Here is a 24,649-nt window from a genome sequence, read left to right as displayed (position 1 = left end):
CTTATTCGAAGAGACCTAGCGAAGAAGGATCTGTGTTTTGCGAGAACGCGATGCCATGTGGCACTACAGCTCGCGTGGTTACCTCTGAGACACAAAATAAACCTGGGCACCTCCCTGGGTATCGACAGCATAGAGCTCCGGTACGCCTTGCCGTAGGCGGCCGCCTGTCGTGGCCACATAATACTGCGGAATATGGAGTAATAACTAGCTACACAACCAATCTTCCATGCCCATGGTGCTCGCTCGGGGCAATGATGCACGAAACCGTAGACCGCGGATGAGAGCTTTTTGATACACCGTTTCTACACCGTTTCTCTGTGGGGTTGACTTTGCTCCTGACTCGTATAGAAAATAACCGAAAAACAAGCGCGGAGAAAGTAAAACAAACATTGAAAGAGTAGTGGATTTGCTGTAGTCATCAGCTTTCATCAGCTTTCATCTTTGCTCATTCTAAAGCAGGTAGGTAGGCGATACTCACCGGAGCGAAGCTGCATCACTGTGTGTGTTATGGTGCAACATTCTCTCTGGGTTTCGACCAGACTACCACGGCAAGACTTACGACGACTAGGAAATTCACGGATTTACGATATGCTTCCGGGTTACATTCACAAAGAAGCCTCGCGTACGGGAGGGCTGTGCGGTACATCTTATGATACATGGGCGCACAAGAACTAAGCGTATTATACACCAGCAAGGTATGTCATATGTATTTATTCATGCTCGTTGTCATAGTGACCATGTTGTTGTCAGATCCACGCTTGAAGTGACGACCAAGCAGAGCCGCCGTGTTCAGACAGATCAACAAAACACCCAGTTTCCCGCCATTTGGTAACACTACCAGCCCACCTAGGTGAACTGCGAGAAGAACTCCCACGTGTTCGCAGGCGCGAAGGGGTCCGACGAACCCTGGTCGACCTGAGAGGGGTTGTGGTCGCCGTTGTGGATGACCCAGGTGACGGGGTAGCCCTCGGTGCAGCCCTCGTACTCGGTCTTGACGGACTGGCCGCCGTTGGGGTTGGGCTCCGACGACAGGGCGGTGCAGCCGTTGTTCTGGACGAATTTGTCGCGCAGCTGGCGGCCCATGGCGACGTTGAGGACCGAGTCGGAGGTGCCGTGCTGGGCGTAGTAGGCGACGGGCTGGGTGCCGCCCTCGCAGCCGCTGAGCTGGGCGCCGGAGAGCACGGCCACGGCCCGCATCATCTCGGGCCGCGAGCAGGCGAGGTTGTAGGACATGCCGCCGCCCCAGCTGAAGCCGGTGGCGAAGCGCAGGTTGGTGTCGACGCAGAGGTCGGCCTCGATCGTCTCGACCATCTGGTCGAAGAAGGTGGTGTCCTCACCGCCGGTGTTGGCCCAGCCGGAGTTGAGACCGTTGGGAACCACGAAGATGGCGCTGTCGTTGGCCAAGGGCGGCAGGCCGTAGTAAGGGATCACGCCGCCGGCGTTGGGGTCCTCGCCTTGCACGATCTTGGTGGCGCTGCCGCCCCGTTGGTGCCACAGGAAGACCAACCGGTAAGGGCGAGTCTGGTCGTAGTTGTCGGGCAGCTTCATGATGTACTCCCGCTGCTTGCCGTTAACTTGCATCGTGTACTGCTTGCTTTCGATGGTCGGGGCCTTGCCGCAACCGGCTGACGATTCGGCGACGGCGGCGCCCGCCCAGCTCAAGGCGAGGAGGGCCGCGGCCGCTAGGGGGTTCCGTGTCAGTTGCATTGTTGGTCTCAGCGGGAAATCAGGTGAACAAGATGTGTGTAAGTCAAGTTCCTGAGATGTCGTTATGCTAGGAGACTCTCGGAGGTTTTGTACTCCAACGACACAAACTTAGTTCGGAGTGTTCTCCGATGGTTGAAATGCCGGAAGCGACGTCGATCCCCGGAAACCCCTTGCATTGATTGATCCACACTGGCGGTGGACTTGGTTGAAAACAAGGAGATGCGCGCGAATCGGGTAAAACCCACACAAGAGGAGCAAGTAACGCAGATCATCAATCAATTCGACACTCCGGGGTACGTCTCCTCAAAACCATAGTTGAGGCGCGCGAATCGGGTTGAACTTATAACGAGTGCCAAGTTGTTTGATCTTGGAACCGTTGACCCCATGTTCTGGTTCGGATGTGTTGGTTGTGATATTATTGGTGGCAGCTATGTTTCTGTAAGGCGTTCAGACCACTTTCGAGCTTGGGTTCATATCAGGTTGTCGATCTGCCGGCGCACTGAGTATGAGGCTGAGAACACACGCTCTACAGGTGAGGCAAACGGACCCAATATCTCCGGTTTCTCGTGTCCGCACCGACCAGCCAGCCCTTGTAAGGCGCTGGTTTCCGGACTATCAGATAGGCCCTAGTACAACTGACCTCCTTTCTTCCTCCAACTGCCGTGTTGATATCTGCCGTTCACTCTTGCCGACAACATGTGTAAGGTCGCTGTCATCATCGGGCATCAAGGGTAAGTTGTATAAGCGAGTTGGCTAATCCTCGCCACTCATGGTTCATGCGAGGGGAATGAATCACGCAGATGTGCCTCGCAGTATTCAAGTTGCCATACGTTTCTAAATAGGTTCACGTCTGGTAATGACTGTCTGCCAACTTCGCTTTGCGCGTTGATTGTGGCATGATTTTCGGAGTAATAGAGGTGGTAGTGATTCAAGTCACTAGGCGACTCCTCCAATGAGAAGGGCCCTCGGTCTGTCTGTAAGGGCGGCGAATACAATCTTCCCCGCCAACATCGAGTCAGTCTAAAGTATTAGTCCACTAATCACACCACCAGCCGTTGCCAAACCATTCTAAGTACTCCCAACCTTCCAGGACACCCCAGCTGACTTCGGATTGGCGTGCTCCCCCGCGCCGAGGTCATGATCGAACCCGGGCGCTCGTAGCCATGTGCGTTTCAACCAACGACTGAGAGCACATATCCCCGATGTTAATACCTTCCTCCAGCTTTGTGGCTGACGATGAGAATCAACTAATTGGTTGTGTATAACGGGTTTCGTCTCCGAGGCCTTCACAAACGCCGTTTATTAATACATACATGACTATCAAACGTGAACTTCCAATTTCCTTTCAGCCTTAAGTTGGATGAGGGCGCGAAACTAGGTAGGTCGCCGAGCATGCTCAAGCCTCTCTGCCTAAATCACTTGCATGTGGTTAGTCTTCGTATCTGTTAATGCGGGCTCGATGGGTGAGTCTTGCAGGGGGGGAAGGCCCAGTGCGCACCCCCATTGAGGCCGTCAATAGAAGTCCAACCTGAACAATCACTACAGGCTCTTGCGAAACCTTGTCTTTCCTTTTTTCGCAGGAGTGGACATCGACATGGCCCTCTTCTTCTTGCTCACAACAGTCGTCCACCCCTCCATATCATCCTCGTCGTGCTCGGCTACTTTCTCATGCTCGCGTTCACCATGTCCCTGGTTTTGTTCCGTACTTTCGGCTGTCGACTGTTCACCTTGGCGCTGTTTCTCCCCGATCTTCTAGATACGGGTAGTGGGCAGTGTCGCGATGATCTTGTCGAGGGAGCCGAGAGATGCGGGGCTGAGGGCCCAAGGGCCGCTGCTCTCTTCGCGCAACACTTTGATCGGAATGGTGAACAAGCTCAGGCTGACGAAGGACTCCCTTGGCCACACTCGTCCCGACATTAGCGTGAGCTGAACTCCGTTATCAGGGTGCGGTGGCGAAGGAATCAGCGGGATTTGGCGGCCGCGGAACTCGGAGTGGCTCTGGAACTTGCCGACGAGGGATTCGCCCTCCTTGAAGGACGTGATCTGTGATATAAGGTGAGCGTTTTGGCCGCGTGGCATCAGGGGGGTTGAGAAACATACCAGGAAGACATTCGCCATGGTTGGAGTTGGCTTGTCGTAGATCAGGACAGGATGGTCAAAGATCTGCATCGGGAGGTGCCGAACAAGTTTCTTTCCGTTTATGTACCGCATTCCGGGCAGCCACACAATGGCGCCGCGGGCGACGTTGTAAGGAACCGGGCGGCGTTCTGCCTTAGCCCGTTTGTCAGACTCGGGAGAGTCGCCGGACTGACCGGGCTTGTCAGATTTAGCTCGTGATCCCATGGCGATCACGAGGCACTAAAGGTCGTGTTAGTATTCCCACGACCGATCATACTAGATATATAATAGGTGAGTGGGGACGATACCTTTCCAAGTATAGACGTTGATGAAAAATGTCCGTCGAGAACTGATGTAACAGGGAAAATGGCTGTGTCGTGGTTGATGTGAAGGAGAAACGCGGATGAGAAATGTGGAAGTGAGAAACGGTTTGTTTATTACGTCATAATAAACTGCGCGTATAGATTCTCGAGGCGGAGAAGTGGCACATTTTGTTCAGAAGTACTGACATAGTCTAGTAAAAGATGACGCCACATCAAGAATAGGCGGCATGTTTCGTGGAATAGTGTTGTCGATCGACGACTTGTTTCCATCAGAGGAACAACAACGTGGGTTTTGAAATCACTTACCTATTTGTCATCGGAGGTTGATTCACAGTGTGTGGACCATAGGTGCCCAAGTGGTTAGGCCGTTCATTGGTTTCTGAAGACTTGTTCTTCGTCGGTGCTAGCTGTGCAAATACAGTCGGCGTCAAAACATAAACACACACTCTCGGGGAACCTCGAGGTGGCGGTCTACTCATATACACACGGGACAGATTCGGACCAACTTCAGACCAACAAGTAGAGCCTACTTCCCCCCCCCCCCCCCGCACAATCTACCTATAAACTATGGCCTATAAAACTGCTTTTTGTGTCTTCCTCAACTCTCGGTTAAGAATATTAGAGGTAAAAAGAAGGGACCAAGGGACCAGCTTAGTTAACCCTTTCGAGGTATGATTTCAGGAACGGGACGGTACGGTTAAGGCACTTTACTTGTTGGCGATGGTTCTGAAGTACCTATGAACTACCTTACCGCCCCATGCCGAGACTGAAAAACCATTGACGGCTTACGCCTTGAGCGAATTTGTCCCGGCTTGAGGAAAAAAAGCAGCTCCAGGCGAGTGAGCCGGAGGCTAACGGTACGTTGCCGGCTTACAGCCCCTAATCGGCTCGATCCACGGCCCGCTCCTTCCCCCGAGCCGATAGACAACCGCCCTTGCCCTCCAGAGCGGTTACTCTCTAGCTTAGAGGAAGGAACGGCTTCAACAAATAAGCCGCTCAGGATCGTGAGCCGAAAAGAGAGGGCTCGTTGCTGTGAGCGAATATATCCCGGCTCGTGGATACCCGCCTTGCACCGCTAAGTATTTTATCACTATAACGACGAGAAGCGTGGCGCTCGAACCGGCCGGATTCCCGGTCAACGTCAGATCCCAGCAAAGCCAAGGTTTTGTCAGCTTGTTCTTGGAGGCTGGGTAGGAGTTACGTATGTCGTTTGTCCATGCTCCGCCCCAAGTCTAGGCGTGACAGGTGAGCTGAAAGGACGACATGACTCGAAATGCTAGACATAGGGAGGTATGCCAACCAAGACCGCAACCGCATATGCCGGTAATCAAGCAGTGAGGTATTTCGATCGCAAACGAGAGCAAGCAGTGAGGTATTGCGATCACATGGCTTCGACTCTCACTTTATCGCCCGCGCCTTAACACTCGCGGAAGTGCGAGAGATTCGTCCCTCGCATTGCTCGCTGTTTCGGGGTCGCATTTCGTGGGCTTGATTCCGGTGAGGATATCCCCTGCAGCTGCGCCAAACCTTTCCGACCGCTCGCGCATGGCGCAGGCAGGTGGTCGGCTATTAGGTCAGAACGGGCGGAGCGAGGGACAGGCAACCCTTTGGCCATGCGGCGAACTTCTCACCCGAGGACCCCCGCGTTTGTTGTCTCGCACCAGGGCAGCCTACCTTAAGCGACAACGAAAGCACGACATTCACCGGGATCAAGCGAAACGGCAAGGCGTCCTCCAGTCTCCATACATCCCATGATGAGTGTTTATTCCAAGTCAAACCAACAACCCCTCGCATGGACGTGTGAGAGATCACGCAAAGGGTGGTGGTCACTCTGGTGGGCCTTTTGCAGAACATGAGCCGCGCGGTTGGGATGGTCCTGTGCTTGTCTGATTTATGCCGTTGGCGCCGGGGACAGGCCTTTGTCCGCCAGCCCCAGGCTTACTGTCAGGCTCACTGACCCCTGGTAAAGACGACGGGAAATGAGCGATGTCGGACGTGGGTAAGACCGAGGTTCAGGGAGGAGTTCCTGGAAACCGGACCCTGCGAGTTGGCGACGCGTTGACAGTCGTTGGTTGTGGCGTTATCTATTTAATAGTCGTCTCGAAAAGGCGTCGGAAGCGGGTTGGCAGCCCATGGCGGCGGCCTCTGTGGTCGATTGGCCATGCTATCCCAACCCAATTTTTGACAATTTTCCCCTGCGCCCCAAAGCTTCGCCACTCCACACCCCAAAAAACGCCCCCACCACATGGCTTTGGGCCAATGACACCGACGCCGGCGTGCCGATGGCGCCTGACTTGGTCTCGCGGTCGGACAACGCGCGTGCCGATGCTGAAATTGCGCGGCGCCATCCGAGAAAAAAGAGGAGTGAAAGGGGAAATCAACGTGGCAGGTGAGACCTCCAAACAGAAAGATATATTCCGGGCTAGCCCCTGTGTCCCTCCACTCTGAGCTACATGTATGCAGGAAGTATACAGACAGTATTTGAGTCTTTTTCCACTCCAGTTTGCGGATGCCGACTTTAATCAAGTCCAGACCCCGTTCCTCGTTCCACGCATTCTCAGCCCCCATTTTTCACAACCACCCTTCCCGTCGGGTTTAAGACTCTCCTCACCCAAACTCAAAGAGTCCCAGCCACAACTAAGGTGACCTCGATCACCTCCGCACAACCCCACAACATCTCGGCTACCAAGTAGACCCTACTACCAAAAACAAACCTGGAAAAGGGACCTACCGCCAAAATGACTGTCTCTTCCGACAGCCACCCCCCCTTCGCCCATGAACTCCTCATCGCCCAACTAGCCGTGCAGCGCGCAGCCCTGGTCACCAAACGCGTGCTCGCAACCATCAACGCCGCCAGATCCCAACCCCTCCCCACCAACACCCCCTCCCACCAGCCCGCGCCCGACTCGGAGCCCGACTTCGACTTCGACACCTGCGCATCGCCCAGCATCTACACCACCCCCGTCTCCGAAACCCCCACCACCGGCTTCCCCTTCACCCCCTCCCCCTCCCAATCCCAATCCCAATCCCAATCCCAACCCATCGGCCAATTCCTGCACCCCTCTTCCTCCCCCACCAGCCCAGCGCGAGGCTCCCAACCGCCCGCCCACCCCGGCCTCCCGCGCCGCCTCTCCCTCGCCAAGCCCGACACCTCCCCGGTCACCATCGCCGACCTCGCCGCGCAGGCGCTACTCGTCGCGGCCGTGCACACGGCCTTCCCGGGGGACCTGATCATCGGCGAGGAGGACGCGTCGGCGCTGCGGGCGGACGGCGACCTCGCGGCGCAGGTGTGGGAGCTGGTGGCGACGACGAGGCTGGAGGATGCGGGGAGCGAGGCGTTGTTGGGCAGGCCGAGGGGCGTGGAGGAGATGATGGCGTTGCTGGAGCTGGGTGTTACCACCCAGAGTGGTGGTGGTGGTGCGCAAGGGGGGGTGGTGGGGGGGAGAAGGGTGTGGTGTTTGGATCCGATTGATGGGACGAGCGCGTACATGCAGGGCGGGCAGTACGCGATTTCGTTGGCGTTGTTGGAGGGGGGGCGGGAGGTGGTCGGGGTGTTGGGGTGTCCGAATTGGAGGTTTGAGGCGGGCGTGCCGGTGGGGAAGTGGAAGGTGCGAGAGCATGGGGTGGATGAAGAGGGGATGGGGTTGTTGCTTTCTGCGGTAAGGGGTCAGGGGGCAAGCGTCAGGCCGATGGGGAGGGGGGTGCTACGGGAGGCGAGGCGGATTGATAGGGGGCGCGGGAAAGCGGTTGATCTCAGGGACCTGCATTTTGTGGACTCGGAGAAGAGCCCGGCGACGCTGACGGAGAAGGTCAAGGAGATGGCCGGGATTGTCGGTGCCGAGTACCGCGGGACGAACCTCTACTCATCACACATGCGCTATGCCGCGATGGTGTTGGGAGGGAGAGAGTTCGTGCAACTACGGTGGCCCAAACCAGGAAAGTCGGCATGGTCATGCTGGGACCATGCCGGCTCACAGCTCATCTACACAGAGTCTGGAGCGGGCAAGGTGACGGACTTGTCTGGGAACCCGGTCGACTTTTCAACGGGGAACAAACTCTCGAGGAGCTGGGGTGTGATCACAGCCGATGAGAGTATCCATGGCAAGATCCTAGCGTTGACCAACCGTATGCGGGCAGCAGAGGCTTAAGGAAGAACGATAAATGAGTAGACATGGGGAGCCGAGCGTGATGCGTTGGCCTCCAACATTCGGGATATTGCGAGATGCAGGCACTTGCAGCCCGAGAGAAGAGCCGAGCGGGCTTCTAAAAGAATCTAAACTTAACACTGAACCCATTTCCTTACCGCGCCTTTGATAACATGAACTAATGAACTAGCACTGACGCCGTACTTGCCAATAAAACGTCGATACATGTTCCTGCTGAAATGGGTGCAAAGGGCACAAGACAAGGGAGCCCTGTAGCCGTTCTCTGTATATAAACAGAGGGCATGCCCTCCCCCAGATGACTTTGAATACTGCAAGCAACTTACGCATAACCGTGTTTCCCAGCAGTTCCCGGATCCTAGAATGGGGTAGGGTAAATCACCGAGTAATCTCTATATAAGCCCTTGCCCCTGTCATGCCATCGTATAATGTTATCTAGAGATATTACTTCTTCTGATCGACGACTTTGCTTGTTCTTCTATGATCAACATCTAGATGGTTTTATTATTGCCCTCCACGGGGTAGCGGCGGTATTAAATCCACCACATGCATACCTTCTACTCTCATCTAGTTTAAGTACTACCTCGCTCCCTACTTACCCACCACAACCTTACCACAACCCCTCTCACTACTTACCTACCTCTCACCCCTCACCCCCAAACATCAACCCACCCCCTCCCCCCCCCCAACCCCCCTCACCCTTCCCCCAATCTCCAACGGACTCCCCTCCCACACCACAAAATGCCCCTCCGCCACCCCAGGCCCTTCCACGCCCAACATATCCAACACCCCCCTCCCAACCATCCCCAACGCCCCCCTCTCATCCACCCTCCCCTCCCCATTCCGCCACACCATCCCCGCCAACAAGCCCAGATCCCGCACCACCCAGTCCTCCTCCAGCCCGATCCCCGTCGCCACGCCCGCCTCCAGCAAGCGATCCACCCCCGTGCCCCGGGTCAGCGGCGCCCCCGTCAGCGCGCGCCGCTGGTCCCAGGACGCGGCGTACGAGAACAAGGGGGCGAGGACGACGCCCACGTCGGCGGCGGCGAGGTCCGCGGCGAGGAGGTGGGCTTCTGCAGCGCCGTAGATGATCAGGCGGAGGGGGGTGTGGGTGGTGGTTTCGATGGTGGTTTTGAGTTTGAGGAGGGCGGCGATGGTGTCGGCGGAGTGGACGGTGATGACTAAGGGGAGGGTGCCGTTGGTGACGCGTTGGAGGTAGGATGTTTCGGAGTAAGGGTCGGTGATCGTGGAGGTGGAAGTGGCGGCGGTGAGGAGTTTGTTGCGGAGGGTGGTGATGGCGGCGGCGATGGAGGGGGTGTCCGAGTTGGATTTGACGGAGGGGGTGAGGGTGTAGTGGACGGCGGCATCGGTGGCGAAGATTGTGTTGTTGGAGAGAGGGGTGAGGGCGCCGGTGAGGAAGCCGACGCTGGTGCCGTAGTGGGTGGCTTGGCCACGGTGTCTGGGCGCGGTGATGGCTTTGGTGACGCCGTAGGTGTAGGAGGTGTTGGTCTTCTGGGTGTCGAGGGCCAGGCCGTCCTCGGCGCGGGTGAACGCCGTGCCGCTAGGGCCGTTGTCGGTGTCCTTCTCGGCGTCGATAGCGTTGAGGCCGATCTTGGAGCCGAATGCGGTGAGAGACTCGGTGAGGTAGCCATTGTTGAGGTTGATGATGGGAGTGTTGGAGCGGGAAGCAGCCTGCAGCTCGGCATCGCAGGCCCCAATGCAGGTGACCTTTCCCTGGGATACAACGACGGCGTTGTCCGCGGACAGGTGCTTGACATCCTCGTTCAGCAGAACCTTGGAGATCCCGGTGAAGATCACCTCATCCATGGCCACAGGCCCCTCTGGGATTTTGGACAGGCTTTCATCAGGCACAATCACCTCTGCTGCGGGCTTCTTCAGCACCACAGGGTCATCATACTGCGCGGTCCCGTCAATCCAAACCTGGACTGGAGCCGCGCCAACGCTGAGCGGGTCGCTATCCCAAACCACGACGTCGGCATCAAACCCAGGCTTAATCTTGCCCAGCCTGTTCCCAAAGCCAAGGCGCTCGGCCGGAGCAGTAGTCACAGCAGCTAACGCAACATGGTATGGCAAACCGTACTTGTACCCTTTGGCAGCTTCAAAGACCACGTGTTGCGCGTTGAGGACCGGGTTGTCGCTGACGTAGATAGGTGTCAAACCGTTGTCATACAAGATCTTGCCGGCGTATTCGGACGCGACGTTAGCTTCCGCCTTATACCACATGTTGTCGGCAAACAGGGCCGACGCGGGGGCGTCACCACCGTATGCCCGCTTGAGGATCTATTTGACAGTCAGTAGGGTTCGGAGCACAACGTGTCATGTCACGGGACGGCCGACATACCTCAGGAACCAAGTAGGTCTGGTGCGCGTGATGGAAGGCTTGGACCTTGAACTTGAACTCGTTGGTGTGGTCCACGAATGCTTCAAGATCCGGAATGGTGTAACAGTGCGTGTTCAACCGGACCTGGTGCCGCAGCAGGGCCCCCAGTGACTCCCAGCGGAGCTCCTGAGGTAGGTATGACTTCATGTGGTGGATGCCGGAAGCGGCGGCGTTGCACCAGTCGTCCTGCTCCTGTACCACTTTGGTTGCCTTTTCAAAGGCCTGTCGGAACTCCCAACTCTCACCCAGCCGGCTAGTTGGGCCGTTGCCGGAGTCACCGTACACGCGCTTGGGGTTTTCACCGCAAGCCATTTTCATGAAGCGCCAGTTGCGGTCCGGATCGGCAAGCATGTCCACGGCGCTGGTCTCGTTGCGTCCATCGGCCTTGCCCACGGCGTGCTTGATCACAAACGCCTCGCCGCCCATGTTATTTGCGGATCCGGGCAGGACCAGGCTAGTTGTCACACCGCCTGATTTGATGACTTGAATCTGGTGATCTAACGGCTGGATGCCGTCGATGGAGCGGACGTAAGGTGTGATGTCAGATGCCATCTCGTTGGTGTCTTCGTTCCCCCACAGTTCCGGAAGCGAGTCCACGCCGGCATGGGTGTGCATGTCAATGATGCCCGCTGTCAGGGGGCGGCCGCCGGCGTCGAAGACCACCGTGTCGGAGGTAACCGAGGACAGTGCGATGGTGGATTCAACTTTCTTGATGAGTCCATACTCCAGATACACATCGGCCTTGATCCAAGAAAACCCGGTCCCGTTCCGCGCATCGTCCGGGGAAGTGCCGGCGGCCGGTTCGCCCACCCAAACGGTAGCATTCTTGATCAGTGTCGGGGCGTGCCCGTCCACGTACCGCGCGTTCCGGTCGCGTCCGGCGCCAATTGGGTCTTGCGGCTTCTTGCGTAAGTTTTCACACGTGGCGAGGTTTTCCTGCAACCGTTTGACTGAGAGGCCGTGTACCGTGACGTCCGAGTTCGGCGACACCACGGGGGCAGCGGGCTGGTTGGGAGAGCTAGAGAAGACCTGCTTCCACTGCGCGACTGCAATGAAACACAAGCACCCGACTGCCAAGAATCGAATTGCCCGCGACCGGCGTGGTTTCTGTCGTTGCCATCGTGCCGTCTCGGTGCCAGCCCGGTGCGAGGGCAGGCCACTCTTTTCATCCATCCTTCAGCGCTATTTCTGGTGAGTGTTGCTGAGGTTCGTTGTGAAGATAGATTGCGGTGGCTGGGGACTGAGAGAGAAGGCGGCACGCCGGTGACTGGGAGACTGGCAACTGCCAGTGACTGGCCGCAGGTGGTGTCGGCAGTACCCGCCAATCACGCGAAAAGTAGCGGGGCTTGCGCCTTCACGCTGCTGTATTCGGTCAACAGAAAACAGATCTTTCGGCCGGAAATGGAAGGTGCAGATGGAGAGCAAAAAGTGACAAATCCAGTTTGCTGTCTCCATGAAATTTTATGGGGTAACTGGAACGATGAAAGCTTAATTCTCTATCTGTAACTAAACTCAGACGACGCTTTTTTTCTGAATGGGCTCTCGGATCGTTGCCCTTGACTTGCCTTGTAACGATTAATACTGCCGTGACGCAGTCCTGAGTCCTGACGCCTCGCTCCAATGTTGGTTTAAGCCATGGCATTCACGGGGGAGAGTGTCACCGTACACATCATGGTGTTCCTGTAACTGGAGCTCATCGCAGTAATCTGGACAAGAACCCCATTCCCTTCTGTGCTTTTCATCGACATTCATGCTAACTTCCAAGTTCCCGCCATGTTCAACTACCATTCCTGAATTTCGACCTTGACTTTTTGGTCATCTGAGATTGCGCATCTGCTCGGGTATTCGAACAGGTACCGTACTATTGTTACAAACTCGTCGTCACAATGCCCCCGATGCACAACAAATGGAAACTGGTCCGATTCGATACAGCATCCGTTTCCCCAACCACGCCATCTCCAACGCCCATGCCTGGCCCGCCATACGATTCGTCTCCTTTGGTTATTCTTGCCGCCGTATTGGGCAGCTTAGCTTTTGGCATCGGTGTTTTGTGGTTGGCGAGATGCGCCTTCGCCGATCCGCTGCTTCGGCAGGCAAGAAGAACCGACCCGAATTCATGGTACATTTTGCGTCTTTCTCCAGCACCCCCCGGTTTAACGAAGCGGTAAGCCGGACAGCTAACCAGGCCCTTAGATCCCGCATAACAGCGGCATACTGATTCCCAACACGATTAGGTGCAGGGCGTCAACGGTTCGAATTCCCAATATCAAACGCATTAGTGTCCTCCGTTCCACCAACAATGCTAGCACATGGACACGTCATCTTAGACCGACATATCCCTCGCGGGCCTTGCTGCCGGGGGGGAGTTGGTATGGACGGCCGAGAGAAATAGCGTTCGAAACACACCGCGCAATCAGGTGAGGGGGCGTTAGGATGAGCAGTTGCTTCGGTTACAGTTTGGTGTGCACATGGATTGAACAAATACCTGCCTTGTGGTGGGGTGTTTATTGTCGGTCAACGGGACCTCGTTAGTTTCCTAACTTGGCATGGACTTGTTCCATTCAGGCGTGACAACAGTACCAAGATGTCCCAGGGCTAGCTGAACAGCGGCAAGCCACAATTCCCCATGATGAACCTCGATGCACCACACTTTGACCCGATGGGCGTGATGGGTTTCTGATGACCAGAGTGGCAGAAGACGGTCAGCGAGAGTCTTGCCGATCACCCCCGCTCTCTCAAGTTCCGGCATGCACTTTGCGGACGCCAAGCCCCGCCATTGGTCACAACAGAAGCGAAACCTTGACGCTGGTGAGCGGAGTGAGCCTATCGTGATCATGCAGGTGCGCGCTGTGGATTGGTCCAGACAACGCACGGCTTGGCAACGCTTAAATTTTCCTTGGATATGTCCTCGACGTGTAAAGAAGCAGAGCTGTGCCCGCAATCTTGGATTCTTGGGACTTGGGACTGCTTGGCTCACGGGTGTCTGCGACCCAAAACACCACGCTTCCGTCCCGATGCCTTTGTATATTGTCGAGGATCAGTATGTTGATCCTGCGCCCCCCACCGATGCATGGGCTGCGTTTCTTGCTGCCAGGTTCTCCAAAAGAGCGCAGTTGTACGACAGCTTTCCCGACCACGAGCGAGAGATTGTCAGAAAGGAACTGCGCCGCATCAGGCACCTGAGGGACTTTTTTGAAGGGCATCGCCTCTCCTCATCCGACGCTTCGTCATTGCTTCGTTCGTTAGAGAGGGCGCACGATAGCTGGAGGAACCGCGCCAATCGGGTGTGCAAGGAGGAGCTTCACCGCATCGAGGTCGGCATCGCAAGAGCGAGCGGGTACCGGAGGCAGGAACTCAATCGACAACGCTTGGTTTTGAAACGAGTCGAACAATGGCCGTTTCTCGACTACTCGGACCTTCAAAGAGCCGTCGCCCCGGAAAGCTACATCCCCAAGCTAGATGCCCTGGACGATGGCCTGGACGACAACCCGGCAGAGCCGAACTACGGCTACAATGGATGGGTGACTGCATTCAATAAGGGGCAGGGCGGTGTGACGCTGGATCACCCTCTTTGCCACGGGAAATTCCCGCATCAGAAGATCTCGATGCAAAAGCTGCTGTATGACGAGGCTCAGACACCGTTAAAGCGCTCATCCGACAGGACACAGCTACGCTACTTCCATCTTCAGGCAAACAACATGAAATGGGTAGAGGTATGTACCGGAGAATGGACGGGCCTCGCACACGTTTCCTTGCTGACTTATGCACGAGGACGCTATCGCGAGATACTACGGCGAAGACTGCTCGCAGCTGGACGCACCACAAGGGCTGTCCCAACGTGGATCCTACCAGCCAGCCGCCAAGAAGATGCAGTCGAATACCGAGAAGCTCTTGAAGCGGGAGCTCTGGCACGGGCAGGAGAGAGGAGGGGGTAGCAGCCACCTTCCAGCCCACTCCCGCCAGATCCGGCCACGCTGCGCGTTCGTACCTTCGGCGCCGTGGAGTGCTGGCGAGAAAACACTCGCCGTACCGCTCGATGATTCAGCGTCCAGTGGCAAGGCCAGTACGTACTTCCGGTCGTCGGAGTCCCAGGACATCGTACTGTTTGTGAGTGGAACCCCATAACGTTCAGGCCACCCCTTCTTTGCCCAGAAGCTTATCGTGTTCCAGATGCCGTACTTGCATTGGGAGATCGAGAAGCGCCTCGTCCGAATGACGAGCGTGATTCGGAAAACCCGCAATATGAATGAACGGCAATGCAACTTTGAACGGTTGAACAAGCGAAAAGGAACGTGGGGAAGCGTCATTGACCAAGCAAAAGCCCTGGCTAGCCGCATGGACAGCACTGTCTCCGATGCTGAAGGCTTGCACGAAGACGCCCCTCCGTGGAGGCCCAAGTCGGCGCTGGGGAGCTACCTGTGGCTAGCTGCCAAGCTCTATTTACTCATCGATGAGGCAGCGGACTGGCGGTTGGTCAACGACCATTTGGGCACCCCGTCGCCACTCCATCCCAGGCGAACCCTTGAACAATACTACAACTGGACCTCGGAGGATACCGCCCATCGTGACCGGCAGCAAGTTGTTTACCGTGGGACACGAACTCGGAGTGACCCTGAGGCGATTCCGAGAGTGATTATGGTTGATCAAATTTGGTTGTGGGTCTTGGACGAAAGTAAGTCACATCCAAGTCGCGAAGAGGGTCGATGGCTGACTGACATGAGTTCAGACACCATCCTTACCGCCTTTCCCAGGCGCTGGGGCCGTAATAAGCCAGACCCATCAGCCATCCACAGGGCGATCCGCGACCGGCTCGCGGGCATGGAGAGCCACCATATCACGTCCATCTACGATTTAAGCCTCATCATCATTGACGAATGCTCCAAGGTGTTCTTTGACAGGACCAAACCGGACCTTCGGCCCGAGGTGGTGGATATATTCGGGTCCGCTATATCAAATATTGTGAGCCGTCCGTCCCGTACAGCCGTTTCCCGGATCCACCGCTGACCTGACTTCGGGATAGTCTGAAAAGAAGACAGAGGCGTATGAGCGCTTTGGCCGCGACGTCAAGAGAATGAATAACCAAGATCCACTGCAAACAGACGAGGAGCTGCTGCGCAAGACCCTCAACATTAAATTCGAGTGGTCTGCCTTGATGGAGGCGCAGAACGTCATTGACCAGCTCCAAATCATGCAAGAGATCTACTCTCAGCAAATTACGGTCATGATTGACTTTGAAAAGGCTCTACGGGGCCTGTGTTCCGAGTCTCAACTTAAGCCTAGTAGTGCCCTCGAAAGAGCGGCACAGTTGATATCAGATATGAAGCTACGTCGGGACGAGCTCATGGACCTGGAGAAGCGGCAGGCAAATACTAGAACCCAGGTAAGTCCACAGGTGATGGATGGACAAGGTTTGGTATTCCGCTAATGCTTGTGTCCAGCTTCGTGAACTGCTCGATATGAAACAGCAGCAGGCCGGCATCATCGAGGCGAAGGCGGCGATCCGCAGGGCGGACGAGAGTGTCATCCAGGGCAGATCAATCGTGGTGTTCACTGTTGTGACCATCTTCTTCGTGAGTCATCCTCACTCATCCCAGCGTGCAGTCCCATTAACCCAAGCTCAGCTACCCCTTTCCTTCTTCACCTCAATTTTCGGCATGAACTCCAAGGAGCTCGACAGCGGGACGATGAGGATGGGCACACAGTTCCTGGTGATGTGTAAGTCAAACACCTGGCTAAGGTTCCATTGCATAGCTGGCTCTGACTTTGGTTCCAGTTTTGCTCTCTAGCTTCATCACTACCTTGTCTCTTAGCCTTGCCTTCAGCCACTCCGCCAGGGCCATGGTACTCGGCACATGTCGACAAGTCTTCGGTTACCTCGCGCGCCCTGTCAAGGGGAACAAGTTGGACCGCAGTAACCTTGCCGCCGCCTCGCCGCGTGCGATTCGGGATTTCATGATTGCAAAGCAGAAGGAATGGGACTGGGAGACTACTAACCACGGAAACGGCATTACCAGCGGGGCGCTGCCTCTGCATCGGAAAGAAAAGGGGGCCGGTCCCAGGGGGCTCAAGCGGCTATTATGGAGGCGGGAATCTGCTTGAGATTCGCAGGCACATAATATCGAGATCTCAAGGCCGGCCGGAATCTCATTGCATACACGGTATACGGATGATGTTGTTATGTACAAGAGCAGGTTTCTTAGGTAATGTGGATGTTTAATACACGATGAATTGATGAGCAGCATTACGAAGGCAACGCAAGCACGGTGTTGCCTGAGAGTGTGGTAACCCTGAACCAACCGCCTGAGCCCCCCCGCCACCATCATTCTCACACCAACCATCTCACAACTTCATCCCCTCCAAACCGACCCCCAAAACGCAATACCACAACACAACCGCCACAACCCAGCACCCACAGTACCACCAACCGCAACACACACACCACAAAACAGACCACAAACCACACCACAAACCACCATGCCCCAACCCAACCCCTCCCAACCCCACCACACCTTCACCCTCTCTCTCATAACCTACGACCGCGGCCCGCACCCCCTCACCAACCTCCCCCGCCCCCACCACTGGGCCTACTTCCTCGACCCACCATCACCACCGCCGAGTAGCGGGGTCTCCGGTTTCGACCGCGGGGCCGGATCCGAAACCGAAACTTCACGCGGCACCGTCTTCCAATTACGGGGCATGCCGGGCGGGTTCTACTACCCCGGCCCGGAGTGGTTGGATGTGAAAGATGGTGGGGTGGTGGTGGGGCGGTTGGAGGTCGGGGAGGTGCGCAGGCACAAGGTTGTTGGGGAGGGGGATGGCATGGATGGGGGATGGGATGCGATGGCGGGGGTGGTGAAGATGATTGATGGGGTTCTGAGGGACGTGGAAGTGGTGGAGGATGAGAATGTGGCGTGGAATTGTCAGGATTGGGCGCTGGAGGGGCTGGAAAGGTTAAAGGGGGCGGGGGTGGTTTATGAGTATTTGGAGAGGGAGGGGGTGAGGGCGTGGTTGAAGGAGCGGTGAGGTGTGATGCGCTGGGGGGGAGGGGGAGGGAGATGGGGTTGGGGGTGCTTATTGATGGCTACCTAGGTACATATGGATGGCTTTGCTCTGTCTTGGAGTGGTGAATACAAGACGTGGACCCAGAGGTTAGGGACCTTACCTAGGACGGTGATACCCCTCTCCGCCCCCTAAACCGTCATGTAGTAGTACCTCGTGGCCTCATCCCACTCCATCAAAACCTCAGCCTGCATCTCCTCGACACGAACCACAACCTGGCGCCACAGACCAACCACAAACGAGCCGGGAAGCAAGGCAGGCATGACCAGCGCGCACAGGTAACCCTCACCCTTGCCCTCCACGGCATTAACCAACTCGCCATGAGCATCCCTGGCCCGCTCACCGGCAGCCTGCACCGGGCACATGACCATGGCATAGCACTTCTTGTTCACCGCAAAGGACGCATACTCGGCCGGCGGGGTCCAGCTCACCACCATGCCGGGCCGGATGCGCTCTTGGAAGGGGATCTTGGACGCATCCGGCTCCGGGTCGGCGCTGGAGTCGAGCAGCTCTTGACGGGATGCCTCCGCGGTGTCAGTCGTCTTCGCGACGGTGAGCTTGGCGGCGTTGCGCTGGGAGTCGATGTGCAGCTTCCAGAGCTTGGTGTGGAATGCCTGGGCCTGCTCAACGGTGGCGCCCTCGGTCTTGAGGCAGCGGGTGATGAACTCGGCGGTGGGCAGCCGCAGGAGCTGCGGGCCGTTCTCCGAGGGCGCGAGGACAGCCGGGTTGACGGACGGCTCGCCAGACTGAAGTGCCCCCGAGGATGAGGTTAGTGAGTGTACTAGGGGTGGTGGCAAATGGGGAGACGGGGGACGTACGTTGCGCTGGATCCAGTCGCGGAGCTGCTCGTTGTTCCAAGTCGCCGGGATGCCGGGGTTGTACTCCATCACCTTCGCCTTGGGCATCGGCACGCGCAGCATTTCGGCGTAGCGCATGGTATTCTTGCTGGCGCCGAGGTCGGCCAGGCAGGGGTTGACGCAGGCCACGACGATGGTCTTGCAGCTGCGGGTGCTCGCCGGGTCGAAAACGTGCTTGAGCGTCTTGGTCAGGGTGCTCTGCCGGAAGGGGACATAAGCGGGCTTCTTGTTGGTCTTGCCCGAGAACGAATCGGCATCGGCCACCGCGCGGCCGCGAATGCAATCCTTGAGGACCGACAGACTCGAGTTGATCTCGCGGGCCTCCTTCATGCGGCTGGTGTCGTGGGCCACCTTGTCACGAGCGGCCTCGGAGCCTGCTAGGTCGATAAGGTAGAGAAGGCCGTCCTTGGCGGAAGGAAGTTGCGGGTTCTCGAAGCGAAAGCGGCAAATCGCGTGGGAGCGAGAAGAACTGTTGTTCCTGAGGGTCGGCGTGGTGCTACGGAGGGCGGCGGCGGCATCGATGTACTCGAGGAGGGTCTTCTTGTCGGTCACATGGTGCTCCAGGGCACCAGCCATCTGAGTGACGCCGAACGAGTCTTCGAGGATGGAGATCTGCTTGCGGTCGTTGAGGAGGTCTGAGGTGGAGTGGAAAGGTTGTTAGCGAGACCGCACCCAGGGGGGCGCTTCACTGGTGGGCTTACCGTATGCTGTTTGACCTGCCAGCTCGATGATGGACATGGAGATCTTCCTGTCGCCATCCAACGACCCGTCCATCATATGCTCAGCCACATGCCGTTCCAGGCCGCTGACTGTCATGGTCTTGCCGGACGCGGTTTGGCCGTATGCGAACAGGGTTCCAATGCCGCCGCCCCAGGCCCAAGGGACCAACGGTTGGACCAGATCGTCGTAGAGCTCGCGGGTTGAAGCATCAGGACCATACAACCTGTCCACCGAGTAATCGAAAGACTGTCCACTGTTAGAGCATGGCCACCTACCCTGATCACCTGGCTGCAACACTTACCCTGATCCTCGCGGGGCCTCTCACAGGCTGCTGCAACTCGTGCAAGTCGGCGGTGTTCGTGTCGTCACGGATGTGAACACCAACAGGGAAGCCTTGGGCGAGCTCATCCTCTAGCATTGGCCGCACCCTGGCGCTCACCACAATATCCGGGCTGGTCTCGGTTGTGTCGCTCCCCTTGGAGCTTGATGTTGACGGCTTGAACTCAGCAACGAGCTTCTGGTAGCGGTCAACATTGTCGAGAATGTATTGCTCCATGGTCAAGTCAGGGTCTTGGAACTTAAGTTTTAGCAAAATATGAAATACCTATTCTCTGATCGGAAAGGTATCTGATAAGGTCTCCTAGAACTTGAAGTCCGAGAGGTTGAAGAAAGAAGAAACACAGAGTATCATGGAACCTTATCACCAAATATCAAACGCAGATGCCTGAACTGTGCTGGGCAAAGTACCTCCTGGCATCGACCAAGCAGAATGCCCCAGTCACCAGGCAACGATTTTTGCCCCACTGTTGTGATTGAGATTACTCGTTGTGAATGGCGTTCGGCTTGGTGTTCTGGCCAATCGAGTTCGTTCAGGCTGACTGAACGAAAGGCATCAACTTTTCGTCACCTACAAACGGAGCTATCTGTTGTGATTCGGCCCAACCGTGACTGCCTAAGAATCAGGAAATATCGACTGAAGCCTGGGGAATCGGGAATGCAATCTCCATGCCGGCGCTGAGCAACCGGGAATCCTGTTTTGAGGACGAGCCGTGGTCTCGACTGCTGCACACTCCCGTCCCCAGATGACCACTGCAGCACACGATTATGTTATGATAGGAGAAGGGAGGGAGGGTTGGAATCTTGACTCCTGGGTTTCTCGAGAACATGGACCGTAATACAAACATCTAAATTCACAACTGTTACTCTTGGGCTGTTGGGCACGTAATTACCTATGCTCGAGGCAAGGCTTCGGGGATCAGCATGGAAATTGAGTCGTCTTGCCTTAATATGGCACATGATGTGCATGCATCTGAATTTTATGATAAGTGCCGCAAAGAAATCGAATGGGGAGGTGGTTGTCACCGGTCGTCATGAGATTTGCCATTTGCATAACCTGTACAACTATTATACAGATGGACACTCACACCTTGGGCGTTGTTGCGTCTCTTTCCCACGTGTGCCGCGTCATAAAATCGGCACAAATGCAAGTCAAGTGAATTTGGGCTTTGAAACGATGTTCATTGAGTTGTTCAAGCGTCGAATGCACCTATCCGTCACCATTCGTGTTCAAACAAATGCGGCTCCCCTTCGAATCCCTGCCTACGTGGCCATGATTGCTTGCTTCCATCGTTTACATACAGCCCCAGCGAAGGAGTCAGGCTGCAGGTGATGGTCGTGTTGGTCACGTCCCCAGATCTGCTCGAACCGGGAGCTTGTCTCTCCAGTCAACCATATATTCGGCAATGCCGAATCTTAGAGTCATGTCGATGCTCGTTGGGACCGGCTTTTGCAACGAGTCAACACGCAAGCTGCGTCGCCGTGTCTCTCGGCTGCTTTACCTTGTCGACGATGCACCTGCCAGCTCCCGAGTGTGGAGACGGTGTCCATGCCCAAAAGCGGCCAGCGGCTCAGGGGCTATCCCAGCTCATCAACCCCGTCCCCGGATTGCGCGTGAATTGGACATCGTTCGATGAGGGAATTCTAGACGGGCTGTTGGCGGCCGAGAAGTTTCGAATGCCATGGAAGTTTCGGGTTTGGTATGTTGGAACCTATCTTTCCTGTCAACCATTGGCGGCCCCAGAGCTTGAGTTCTGGCCCTCGCTATCCTCCTGCGCTTACTTAGTCGATACCTGCGCGTGAAGGAGGTATTCATCGGAGACAAGATCGCGGGCGTCGCGCTGTTCCCATTATTCTCACGCATGGCCTTTGTACACCGCACTCTCCTCTACGGCACCAACAACGTCCTCCCACCCATCCACTCACCGAAACCAAAACCTACCAACTCTCTGTCGGCAGCCGCTTCGTTATGGTCAGCCGAATCCACTTCCCCGCAACGTACCTAAGCACCCCCTTTTCACCACCACCTCTTAGCATTGTTACATAGCAACCCCCACTAACACAAAAGCCGCGCAGCCTCTGGCTCTTCAAAGCCGCCATCGTCGCTTTCTGCTACAGCCTCGCCTGGCCCTCTGGCAAGCGAAGCTACACGCTTCTCCTCCGCTTCGCCGGCGGCTTCCTCATCGCCACCTTCATCCCGATGCCCATCACCACCCTCGCCGAATGCCCCGCCTACCCCCAACCCCGACAAGTCACGGCCGACCCCAACGGGCCACTGCCGCTAGAGCTACGTCTACCTGATAACGACGACGGTATGCAGCGTGGCGACCGAGACCGACCTCCTGCTGGTCGCCTTCCCCGTGTCGGTCGTGCTGCGCAAGAGCCGGATGTTGGGGGCCCGCACGGTCTTGCTGGCGGCGGTGTTTAGTCTGCGCGGAAACAAACCAAACCCGTTGGGCCACCGAACCATTCGTCCCGTCCACAACTCAGCGGACGACCCCCGCCCAAGCCTCGCTCAGGTGCTAGTACGCCTTACTCGTAGCCCACCGTTGGTTCTGCGTTAACGGGCTCCGTGATCGGGCTTGTTGTCAGTAGAGCATTACAGAGAGGCTAACGCGGATGACGCCAGCATAACCGGGCGGAATCAGGAATCTGGGAAGCCACTTCTTCAACCTGACCGACTGCAACAACTCATACAACACGCCGTGCACAGCAGCTCACCCCATGAAACCCAAACTCCATCAAATCCACTAGCTGTTCTCGCCCCAATGGCCCCTCGACCATGACGCTCAACACCAGCAACGACATCGAGATGAACCAACTCAGCGGAGCTCTCAGCCCGGCAGAAACAAGCAGCTTCTCAACCCGCGGTGGGTTCAACCCCTCCGAGGCTGACACACGGTTCAGCTCCAGCCGCACCGGGCCCCCCTAATAACAGCCGGCATCGCGCCAACAACAGCAGCAGCGGCATACAAGCCCGCTTCCACGACTTGATCGACACCTTTCGGCGCCAGGACGGCACCGGCACCGGCACCAGCGCCTCGCGCTTCCCATATTACCACGTCACCCACACCTACGCCGACCCGGCCTCCAACCATGACGACAGGTTCGCAGGCAGCAGCAACGTGCTCCCGGGGCGGGGTAAACACGCATGCACAACCACCACCGCGGCGGGGAGCGGTACCCTGTGACTACGACGAGCGCTCCGCGCCGGCCAACCGCAAGACGGCGGCGGCGGCGAGCACGCTACTGGCGCGCGAGCTCAAGGGCCGGCACCTGCAGATAATTGCCATCAGTGGGTCGGTCGGGACGGGGGCTGTTCGTGGCGTCGGGCAAGGCGCTGAGCTAGGGCGGGCCGCCGGCGTCGGTGCTGCTGGCGTATCTGAGGGTCGGGGTCGTGCTGTGGTGTACGGTGCAGGCGCTCGGGGAGATGGCGGTGGTGTTTCCGGTGGCGGGGTCGTTTTCGGCGTTTTTGACGAGGTTTGTGGATCCCGGTCGGGGGTTTGCTATGGGGTGGAAGTAAGTTCTGTTTGTTTCACGCTGGGGTTGGGGCTGTTGATTCGGTGGCGTCTGGAGTGTGATAAGTGTGATTCGGAAGACTGACCGTTACCAACCATAATTAGGTAGCTATGCCCTGCAATGGATCGTTGTTCTCCGGTTGGAATATACCTAGGTGGCGTGGTTGGGACTTGGGACTGCCGAATTCTGGTTGCCCTATTCTGTGTACCTACATGTACGAGGTACATGTAGGTAACAACTGTGCTTTTCGGAGCAACCGTACTTGTCAAATCTGTCAGATGTTCTGATATTACCGTAACCCACTAAAACTCCGAACGGGAGTTGCCCTCCTCACAGCCCCGCTGGGGTCGTGTTGCTGCTGAGGTATGTACCTGTGAGGGCGCGGCACAGCTGCGAAGATGATTTGCTGTGTCCTTTTGTCGTTCGGCAGGGCGTTTTTGGCCCACAAAACAATTGTCCTTCCGTCCATGGCCCCTGTCAGTTTTGACCAAGAGCAATTGTTGCCAGACACTCCACGGCTGGGCTGCATGTCAAGTTTAAAGGTGGTTCTGGTTTCTCAACATGAAGAGAAGGCTGAATCTCGTTCACTCACTTTTGTTTGTCTTCTTCATTTAACGCGTTCTTTTTCTCTATTCTCTCTTCCAAACTAAACCGCCCAACTCGAAGCAATGAATGCCAACGCCATCACAGAGAACGAGGGATCCCTCGACTGGGCCGGACATGAGGCTGAGATCCGTGATCTCTACTTGGGACAGAAGTGGAATCTCCCCAACGTTAGAAGGCATATGAAAGAAAAATACGGGTTTGACGCAACGTATGTTTCTTTTCTCACGTTACTTTAGTGGTTCCTAACACTCTATGGCAGCGAGAGACAGTACAAGTTTCGCTTCGGTGGCCGCAAGAATGTGACATCTGACGAATGGGACTTTGTTGGTCGCGAACGCCAACGCCGGGCCGCGCTCGGCAAAGAGACGATAGTTTGTTTCCGTGGCGAGCCTTTGCCAGCGGAGCGTGTCGACCGCGGCATCGCTCGCAGCCGAAAGCATGGCTCCGGGCCTAATGATCGAGTCAATAAACGGAAGCCGACCCGTAAGTAACCTCCTCTACCCCAGCTGCCTTGAGATGATATCGCTGATACACACGCGTTAAGTGAGGGGGCAGACACAAGCTGCGGTCCGAAGCAGGATCACCTTTCGAACCCCGCCCTCTCAACCGAACCATCTCTTCACTTCCATCCACAACCAGCCACATGGCCAGATTAACGCAGATTTGCTATCTAGGGTTGGCGATGACTCCTCTCCGCGTCCGGCAATTGTTGCAGCGTCGTTTGATGATATCGAGATGATCCCTTGCGGGGCGATTAGTATGTCTCTCGATGCTAACCTATCTGTTTGATTTCAAGTTACGGGCTAGCTACCTCTACATGTACCTAACCACAAATACACA

At 56.5% G+C, this 24,649-nt stretch overlaps 11 protein-coding genes across 11 annotated transcripts; 7 read left to right on the top strand and 4 right to left on the bottom strand.

The window, feature by feature from the left end:
- Window positions 1-846: 846 nt before the first annotated feature.
- Window positions 847-2,405, bottom strand: B0H64DRAFT_465065 (Alpha/Beta hydrolase protein; the record flags this gene model as incomplete). The annotated part of the gene is made up of 2 exons (XM_062807653.1): window positions 847-1,682; window positions 2,384-2,405. The coding sequence occupies 2 exons, from the start codon at window positions 2,403-2,405 to the stop codon at window positions 847-849; spliced, it is 858 nt and encodes a 285-aa protein (XP_062656620.1).
- A 615-nt stretch (window positions 2,406-3,020) lies between these two features.
- On the bottom strand, window positions 3,021-4,228 carry B0H64DRAFT_403519 (uncharacterized protein). Its single transcript, XM_062804315.1, has 4 exons — window positions 4,134-4,228; window positions 3,808-4,065; window positions 3,182-3,750; window positions 3,021-3,117 (listed from the first exon to the last, which is right to left on the bottom strand). Exons 2-3 carry the CDS (start codon window positions 4,048-4,050, stop codon window positions 3,460-3,462), a joined length of 534 nt encoding a protein of 177 aa, XP_062656619.1. The 5' UTR covers window positions 4,051-4,065; window positions 4,134-4,228; the 3' UTR covers window positions 3,021-3,117; window positions 3,182-3,459.
- Window positions 4,229-6,493: 2,265 nt separating this feature from the next.
- B0H64DRAFT_345356 (uncharacterized protein) lies at window positions 6,494-8,438 on the top strand. Its single transcript, XM_062801314.1, has one exon. It carries the CDS (start codon window positions 6,887-6,889, stop codon window positions 8,294-8,296), a length of 1,410 nt encoding a protein of 469 aa, XP_062656618.1. The 5' UTR covers window positions 6,494-6,886; the 3' UTR covers window positions 8,297-8,438.
- A 536-nt stretch (window positions 8,439-8,974) lies between these two features.
- On the bottom strand, window positions 8,975-11,918 carry B0H64DRAFT_465061 (uncharacterized protein; the record flags this gene model as incomplete). Its single annotated transcript, XM_062807652.1, has 2 exons — window positions 10,674-11,918; window positions 8,975-10,612 (listed from the first exon to the last, which is right to left on the bottom strand). Exons 1-2 carry the CDS (start codon window positions 11,883-11,885, stop codon window positions 8,975-8,977), a joined length of 2,850 nt encoding a protein of 949 aa, XP_062656617.1. The 5' UTR covers window positions 11,886-11,918.
- A 558-nt stretch (window positions 11,919-12,476) lies between these two features.
- Window positions 12,477-13,191, top strand: B0H64DRAFT_206085 (uncharacterized protein). The gene is made up of 2 exons (XM_062799342.1): window positions 12,477-12,876; window positions 12,947-13,191. Exons 1-2 carry the CDS (start codon window positions 12,599-12,601, stop codon window positions 13,131-13,133), a joined length of 465 nt encoding a protein of 154 aa, XP_062656616.1. The 5' UTR covers window positions 12,477-12,598; the 3' UTR covers window positions 13,134-13,191.
- A 405-nt stretch (window positions 13,192-13,596) lies between these two features.
- B0H64DRAFT_403511 (uncharacterized protein) lies at window positions 13,597-17,046 on the top strand. Its single transcript, XM_062804314.1, has 8 exons — window positions 13,597-14,425; window positions 14,484-14,819; window positions 14,883-15,384; window positions 15,439-15,671; window positions 15,733-16,092; window positions 16,151-16,282; window positions 16,334-16,427; window positions 16,486-17,046. The coding sequence occupies exons 1-8, from the start codon at window positions 13,727-13,729 to the stop codon at window positions 16,809-16,811; spliced, it is 2,682 nt and encodes an 893-aa protein (XP_062656615.1). The 5' UTR covers window positions 13,597-13,726; the 3' UTR covers window positions 16,812-17,046.
- B0H64DRAFT_206028 (uncharacterized protein) lies at window positions 16,943-17,818 on the top strand. The gene has a single exon (XM_062799340.1). The coding sequence runs from the start codon at window positions 17,187-17,189 to the stop codon at window positions 17,733-17,735; it is 549 nt and encodes a 182-aa protein (XP_062656614.1). The 5' UTR covers window positions 16,943-17,186; the 3' UTR covers window positions 17,736-17,818.
- B0H64DRAFT_206068 (P-loop containing nucleoside triphosphate hydrolase protein) lies at window positions 17,819-20,133 on the bottom strand. The gene is made up of 4 exons (XM_062799341.1): window positions 19,650-20,133; window positions 19,330-19,594; window positions 18,590-19,263; window positions 17,819-18,517 (listed from the first exon to the last, which is right to left on the bottom strand). Exons 1-4 carry the CDS (start codon window positions 19,902-19,904, stop codon window positions 17,903-17,905), a joined length of 1,809 nt encoding a protein of 602 aa, XP_062656613.1. The 5' UTR covers window positions 19,905-20,133; the 3' UTR covers window positions 17,819-17,902.
- Window positions 20,134-21,196: 1,063 nt separating this feature from the next.
- B0H64DRAFT_376061 (uncharacterized protein) lies at window positions 21,197-22,112 on the top strand (the record flags this gene model as incomplete). Its single annotated transcript, XM_062802454.1, has 3 exons — window positions 21,197-21,384; window positions 21,471-21,656; window positions 21,761-22,112. 3 exons carry the CDS (start codon window positions 21,197-21,199, stop codon window positions 22,110-22,112), a joined length of 726 nt encoding a protein of 241 aa, XP_062656612.1.
- A 334-nt stretch (window positions 22,113-22,446) lies between these two features.
- B0H64DRAFT_206004 (uncharacterized protein) lies at window positions 22,447-23,559 on the top strand. Its single transcript, XM_062799339.1, has 2 exons — window positions 22,447-23,203; window positions 23,308-23,559. The coding sequence occupies exons 1-2, from the start codon at window positions 22,781-22,783 to the stop codon at window positions 23,488-23,490; spliced, it is 606 nt and encodes a 201-aa protein (XP_062656611.1). The 5' UTR covers window positions 22,447-22,780; the 3' UTR covers window positions 23,491-23,559.
- Window positions 23,560-23,642: 83 nt separating this feature from the next.
- Window positions 23,643-24,649, top strand: B0H64DRAFT_403502 (uncharacterized protein). The gene is made up of 3 exons (XM_062804313.1): window positions 23,643-24,017; window positions 24,069-24,292; window positions 24,354-24,649. The coding sequence occupies exons 1-3, from the start codon at window positions 23,872-23,874 to the stop codon at window positions 24,596-24,598; spliced, it is 615 nt and encodes a 204-aa protein (XP_062656610.1). The 5' UTR covers window positions 23,643-23,871; the 3' UTR covers window positions 24,599-24,649.

Source organism: Chaetomium fimeti (genome assembly GCF_033439085.1).
Source record: "Chaetomium fimeti strain CBS 168.71 chromosome Unknown B0H64scaffold_6, whole genome shotgun sequence".
In the NCBI taxonomy this organism is placed as follows: domain Eukaryota; kingdom Fungi; phylum Ascomycota; class Sordariomycetes; order Sordariales; family Chaetomiaceae; genus Chaetomium; species Chaetomium fimeti.
This window is presented reverse-complemented; position numbering and strand designations above follow the sequence as displayed.

What these genes read in the sequence shown, in the direction of transcription:
- B0H64DRAFT_403519 (XM_062804315.1), bottom strand. Translation starts at nt 4,050, where the DNA reads ATGGGATCACGAGCTAAATCTGACAAGCCCGGTCAGTCCGGCGACTCT. An exon ending in CCATGGCGAATGTCTTCCTG is followed by an intron (nt 3,751 to 3,807) that starts GTATGTTTCTCA and finishes CTTATATCACAG; the next exon opens with ATCACGTCCTTCAAGGAGGG.
- B0H64DRAFT_345356 (XM_062801314.1), top strand. Translation starts at nt 6,887, where the DNA reads ATGACTGTCTCTTCCGACAGCCACCCCCCCTTCGCCCATGAACTCCTC.
- B0H64DRAFT_206085 (XM_062799342.1), top strand. Translation starts at nt 12,599, where the DNA reads ATGCCCCCGATGCACAACAAATGGAAACTGGTCCGATTCGATACAGCA. An exon ending in CCCCCCGGTTTAACGAAGCG is followed by an intron (nt 12,877 to 12,946) that starts GTAAGCCGGACA and finishes CAACACGATTAG; the next exon opens with GTGCAGGGCGTCAACGGTTC.
- B0H64DRAFT_403511 (XM_062804314.1), top strand. Translation starts at nt 13,727, where the DNA reads ATGCCTTTGTATATTGTCGAGGATCAGTATGTTGATCCTGCGCCCCCC. An exon ending in GGTCCGCTATATCAAATATT is followed by an intron (nt 15,672 to 15,732) that starts GTGAGCCGTCCG and finishes ACTTCGGGATAG; the next exon opens with TCTGAAAAGAAGACAGAGGC. An exon ending in AGGCAAATACTAGAACCCAG is followed by an intron (nt 16,093 to 16,150) that starts GTAAGTCCACAG and finishes GCTTGTGTCCAG; the next exon opens with CTTCGTGAACTGCTCGATAT.
- B0H64DRAFT_206028 (XM_062799340.1), top strand. Translation starts at nt 17,187, where the DNA reads ATGCCCCAACCCAACCCCTCCCAACCCCACCACACCTTCACCCTCTCT.
- B0H64DRAFT_206068 (XM_062799341.1), bottom strand. Translation starts at nt 19,904, where the DNA reads ATGGAGCAATACATTCTCGACAATGTTGACCGCTACCAGAAGCTCGTT. An exon ending in GGCAGGTCAAACAGCATACG is followed by an intron (nt 19,264 to 19,329) that starts GTAAGCCCACCA and finishes ACTCCACCTCAG; the next exon opens with ACCTCCTCAACGACCGCAAG. An exon ending in GCGACTGGATCCAGCGCAAC is followed by an intron (nt 18,518 to 18,589) that starts GTACGTCCCCCG and finishes GGGGCACTTCAG; the next exon opens with TCTGGCGAGCCGTCCGTCAA.
- B0H64DRAFT_206004 (XM_062799339.1), top strand. Translation starts at nt 22,781, where the DNA reads ATGACGACAGGTTCGCAGGCAGCAGCAACGTGCTCCCGGGGCGGGGTA. An exon ending in GGGTTTGCTATGGGGTGGAA is followed by an intron (nt 23,204 to 23,307) that starts GTAAGTTCTGTT and finishes AACCATAATTAG; the next exon opens with GTAGCTATGCCCTGCAATGG.
- B0H64DRAFT_403502 (XM_062804313.1), top strand. Translation starts at nt 23,872, where the DNA reads ATGAATGCCAACGCCATCACAGAGAACGAGGGATCCCTCGACTGGGCC. An exon ending in AAATACGGGTTTGACGCAAC is followed by an intron (nt 24,018 to 24,068) that starts GTATGTTTCTTT and finishes ACTCTATGGCAG; the next exon opens with CGAGAGACAGTACAAGTTTC. An exon ending in CAATAAACGGAAGCCGACCC is followed by an intron (nt 24,293 to 24,353) that starts GTAAGTAACCTC and finishes ACACGCGTTAAG; the next exon opens with TGAGGGGGCAGACACAAGCT.